This window comes from Capsicum annuum, chromosome 9 (assembly GCF_002878395.1).
Source record: "Capsicum annuum cultivar UCD-10X-F1 chromosome 9, UCD10Xv1.1, whole genome shotgun sequence".
Taxonomy (NCBI): domain Eukaryota; kingdom Viridiplantae; phylum Streptophyta; class Magnoliopsida; order Solanales; family Solanaceae; genus Capsicum; species Capsicum annuum.
Window position 1 is genome coordinate 204366540 of NC_061119.1, and position 5329 is coordinate 204371868.

Sequence of the window (5329 nt, forward strand, 5' to 3'; positions counted from 1 at the left end):
TTAGTGTCTCCTTCCCTCCACCATTTTACTCTCCATTTTTTCATTCACACTTCTTTCATATTGTATGAACCCAACAGTATGACCAGAAGCCGTGATCCAAGTCAAAAGATCTCGGTGGTCTTGTGAGTTGTCGATGGCATTACACCATTGGGATACTTCAGATAAACTCGAGTATCGACTGTCAACGTTAGGTTGGAGTGAGAGTAATGGATCTGGGATGGAAGGACTCAAAACCCCTCAATTGTGAGATCAAAACCTGAATGACGTGGTTAAATGGATCAATTCCTACTTAAGCAAGTGACATTAATAGTACCCATTGGATAAAGCAAAAGCAATGCTCTAGCTTTTTAACCTTCATTGGAGTGGTATTATCCATGTGGAATGGATATGAGCCTTGGAAAAACCGTTGAAATGAATAGTATAACGATCTAGAAACAGGGCTCAAAGCAAAAATAGTAGTATGTCTCATCAGTAAAGTTTCCTATTGTTTAGCTAAAGTTTATCGTAGATAACTCAATAGAAATATTTCAAGAGTATTGTTACATTCTGTCATAAATTTTACCATTTATTGTTTATCTGCAGTGTTTGTAGAATGCATTGTGTTTTAGCCGTATTTTTCTGTTTTTTTGTGTGGGTGATTCATTTGGTTTGTGAGGGGGGCGGAGTTAGAGGAAGGTGCTTTCCCTAAGAGGTGTGATGTAGAGTGAGACAGTCTACCCTAATGCATGCGTTAGGCTTATGTCTCAAACCATCTTCCACCTCGACTACTTGATTTTTGAGGTATAATTCTTGTCCTGCATGGAGTATGAAATAGAGCCAAAATAATTATTTGAAGGATTCCCGATCACCAATTTATGGAGCGGAGATAAATTACTTTTTTAGTAAGTGGCATTTGCACTTTTTCATCTAAGATTGTTTGACAGCTGAAGAGTAAAATTATCTTGCTGGTAATGTGACTTAATTGTGAAATCCTCATTAACATAGATATCCAATTCCTTCTGCTGCTGGATCACTTATCTTATTTGTTCACCAACCTTTAGTACGTATACCAAAACAAAATATTGTCTCCTTCCTGTAATGCAGAATGTCAATATTATCTCCATAATGGTCCTCTTCTGTTCTGATGCTCTTTATCTTGTTGTCGGTTATTATTCTTTGATCTTGCTGGGAGCGTTTTATGTAATCATATTAAACATCGATGAACCTAAATCTGTTAATGTTTTACCAGGGATCAGCAATTGCACGGGTAAATACAGTGCATCCAACATGTAGCGATGCAGCATCTGCAGATTCCGTGATGAGCTGCAAGACAGATTCTATCCTTTACTTTGCTAGACAATCTAGCCTCTCAGTTTCCAAAAAAACTGGAGAATGCAGTACCGGAGATTACCAAGACTGTGGAGTCTCCCCGATGCTCCTAATGGGAGAGCCACCACCATGGTGTCCTCCAGGTCCTGAAATTTCATCACCATCGACTAGCAGGAGCAATGCTGTGTTGCGCTACAAGGAAAAAAAGAAGACAAGGAAGTAAGTTGTTTACTAATCGTTGATATGCACGTGTCACAGTGTCAATAGCATCTCAAAGTTCTGTTTTATTGTGTCACCATAGCACATTGCAAGTAAGAAATAGTGCCACTGTTAATAAATTAGTTGAGATATCTTGTTTTTTTAAGCTTATGTATACCATAGTCCAAGAAATTTCATCGGTTGACAAGTTAGCAATACCTTCTTTAACGGTCTTTCTATAATATAATAGATTTGACAAGCGAGTGAGATATGTTTCCCGCAAGGCAAGAGCTGATGTCAGAAGGCGTGTGAAGGGCCGGTTTATCAAGGCTGGTGATGCTTACGACTATGATCCACTCCCGACCAGAAGCTACTGATGGTAAACTTACCAAATGATTTGAGGTTTCTTCGAATTGGTACCATATCTGTTGTTGCCATGACAAACTGTATGTGTCTCAGGTTATCACGTTGTTTCTGAGCAACGAAGCTCAAAGCAGATACGCTGAGGCTCATTTTGTCAACTAAAGAATGCTGGACATCGCTATTTCTGGAGCACTCGATCAACCTTCTTTCCGGAGAGTGATCAAGATTCACCACAAGTACGTTCTGTTCTTGCAACTCTAACTAGGTGACTTCACACATTTGAAGTACTCACAAACTTAGCTGCACGTTAACTTAGGTCCGGAGATTGTGAATTCCTTGGCTATTATGTTGACATATCATGTATATTATGGTCGGTGTGTAGAATTTAAATGCTATAATGAGCTATCGAGATCGATGGAAGCTTGCTTTGTAAACTTAGTTCATTTATATTGTAAGATAAGATGGTGATATTTACTCCTTGTAACCACTTTTGTCGCCTTGTATTTAGAAGTTAGCCACTTTTTCCCTCAAAATTAGACGCGTGGTTTGAGCAAAAGTTTTGTATTTTAAACTTCGGACCACTGATCTAATTTTGAAAGAGTAGCCAGCTTCTACATACAAGGCCATAAATTTGGCTACTTGCGTAAATCGACTGATATAATGTGTAGTAGATATTAGGAGGTTTAGAGTCTTGAGAGGGCTAATAAATAGTATCACTCTGTAATAACACAAATTATAGTTTTTGGTACTATGGGTATCACATTGAAATATATATTATCATCTTACTGTCTCTCGAGCAACCGTAAAAGTTGCCTCTGTGTGACTTATATGCCATGGGCTCGAGCGGTTGAAGTAGTCACTAATGTTTGCATTAGAATATGCTATCTAAATCTCATCCCTTGGGTTGTGCCCCTTTTGTGGATAATGCGTGAATGCCGGATGCTTTGTTCATCAGATTGTCCTTTTTTATCATATTGTTTCTTGAAATCCAGTTATATATGCAATATATTTTTGACATGCATTACAAGTTTCTGATGCTTACTAAAGTTTATATGGGATTTTTGCATGTAGTAGCCCAACCAAGTCATAACAACAAATAATCTCATTTCTTATTTTTTGCTAAGATTTTCAACCTGTATAATAGTCAATGTGTATACCTTATATGCCAATAATACATTTGTGATATATACTTGTTATACACCGAGTATACATTTCTAGTTGTCCTAATCCGAGGGTCTATTGAAAACCTCTCTACTTCTTCAGAGATAGTGATATGGACTGCGTACACTTTACCCTCCCCAGATCCCCTTATGTTGTTGAATACACTGAGTATACATGGGGAACGACTATTTAATTCCCATGTTAGATACTTTTCATGGAAGGTCAATTCAGTAGCACGAAAATGTTGGCATAGTAGGTATACTGAATCGTATTTGATTATACTCGCTTGTTGATCATACGTGAAATTAATCCCGTTTTATGGACGTTGACAGTCGCGCCTCTCTATAACAAGTTAACACTCTCTTCTTTATAACATCATTCACGATATACATGTTATACACGGAGTATACACTGGAAATGACTGAAATTCCTATGTTAGAAACTTCTATGCTGTATCATTTTTTATTATACCTGTTTATTGATCATACGAGAAATTAATTCCGTTTGGACGCGAAAGTCACACCTCTCTATAACAAGTTAACAACTACTCGCTATAACATCATATCACTTTAACAAGCACATTTTCTTTGGAATTATTTTAGAGGAAAGTACTAAAATAGTCCATTGTATTGCCTTGTTACCAAGAACTCGAAAGTGAAGAAATGTCATATCTACATCAAAATAAGTTAAGTTCTTTCTACAATTACCTCTCTAAAACATTCTTACTCAAATATATATATATATATATCAATTACTTTGTCCGAATATGCGTGACACACATTCCTTTTTAATTAGTCTAAGGAAAAAAAATCCTATTTTGTCATTTCCATACATTCTAACCGATCAATATTATATTAGGCTTTAATCTCTTTTATTAGTGAATATTATTACATCATTTGAGATTATAAAATTAAATAATTTAATTTCTTTTACAACATAATTTTGTAGAAAAAGTTTTGGATACTTTTTTCATTTATAACAACTAAATGAGATTTAAATGTAAATTGCTACACGTTTTATGTGTATAATATTCATCACTCCAAAAAGTACCTAAATAGAAGTTTCCGATAAACAAAATTGTTATAAAGAAATTTGACAATTTTGACTCCCACATGATGAAAAATAATAAAAGGTCCTCAGAAAAAAATGATTTAATTTGGCCACAGTACATTGGTAAGATGAAAAATGAAAGTTCTTGGACATGTAATGAATCCTAAAGTAATGTTTCTGCATCTCCATGACCAAATTCGCCTACTTTAGGATTACTTGTTAGTGAATGATCAAATTTGATAAAACTTATTGTCAACCTTTTCAGAAATAAATCTACCGAATCAGAAGGAAAGAACTTGCGTCAATATCTCAATTTCAATTCAAACATTAGTTTGATTCACATTAATTTGATTCGTGCGTCATGTTATAAGAAAGGATGCCGTTTTCTTTTGTTCAACTAAGAAAGGATGCCCATTACAATTTCATTCAATTAATAATTAAAAAGTATCATTAAAAATAAAAAAAATTGTATTTCATTCATTATTGATCCCTATAAACATATAATCTCATGTTCACTGTAATTGTCATGTTTCGCTTTAATAAAGTTAATTTGACTAATCTTAAAAGCTAAATTGAACATATTGATTCAATATTTAAAATTTAAAATTTTGAAAAATTATATGAAAAGTATTATAAGTTGTGGTACCCAAAAAGCGTGAGGAACAGAAATGGTGTAGGTATCCTAATAGATGATGAGCTTAGGGAGCAAGTGGTAGAGGTTAAGAGGGTCAACGATAGGATGATGTTAATTAAGATAGTTATTGAAGGGTCTTCTTGAAATATTATTATATGCCCCACATGAAGGCTTGGATGAGGAAGAGAAGAAGGGGTTTTGGGAGGCTTTGGATGAGACGGTGAGGGGTGGTCCTAGTAATGAGAAGTTGTTCATAGAAGGGGATTTCAATGGGCACATAAAGTCTTCTTCGAGGGGTTATGATGATGTGCATGGAGGCTATGAGTTCGGTATAAGGAATGATGAAGGAGTGGAACTTTAATTTTATACTTGGGTGTTTGGATCAGTGGTAGTTAATTAGAACTTTCCCAAGAAGGAGGTTCACTTGGTTATCTTTCGTACTTTAGTGGCCAAGACTCAGATTGACTTCTTGCTTCTCGAAAAAGGAGATAGGAGTATTTGTAAGGACTGTAAGGTCGTACCAAATGAGGGTCTTCGACCCAACATAGGCTTTCAGTAATAGACTTGGAGATCAGAAAGGTACGGGTAGGAGAGGTGTGGAGGAGCAACCGAGGA

General features: G+C 35.6%; 1 protein-coding gene across 4 annotated transcripts in view; it reads left to right on the forward strand.

The window, feature by feature from the left end:
• LOC107854023 (zinc finger protein CONSTANS-LIKE 9) overlaps window positions 1-2659 on the forward strand; it is a 10954-nt gene extending 8295 nt beyond the window's left edge. For all 4 annotated transcript variants that reach the window (XM_016699026.2, XM_016699027.2, XM_016699024.2 and 1 more), the window contains 3 exons: window positions 1229-1527; window positions 1757-1885; window positions 1966-2659. In XM_016699026.2, the coding sequence (XP_016554512.2) occupies window positions 1229-1527; window positions 1757-1883 (426 nt within the window). In that variant the 3' untranslated portion in view covers window positions 1884-1885; window positions 1966-2659. The remainder of the gene's footprint in view (window positions 1-1228; window positions 1528-1756; window positions 1886-1965) is intronic.
• The last annotated feature ends 2670 nt before the right edge of the window (window positions 2660-5329 follow it).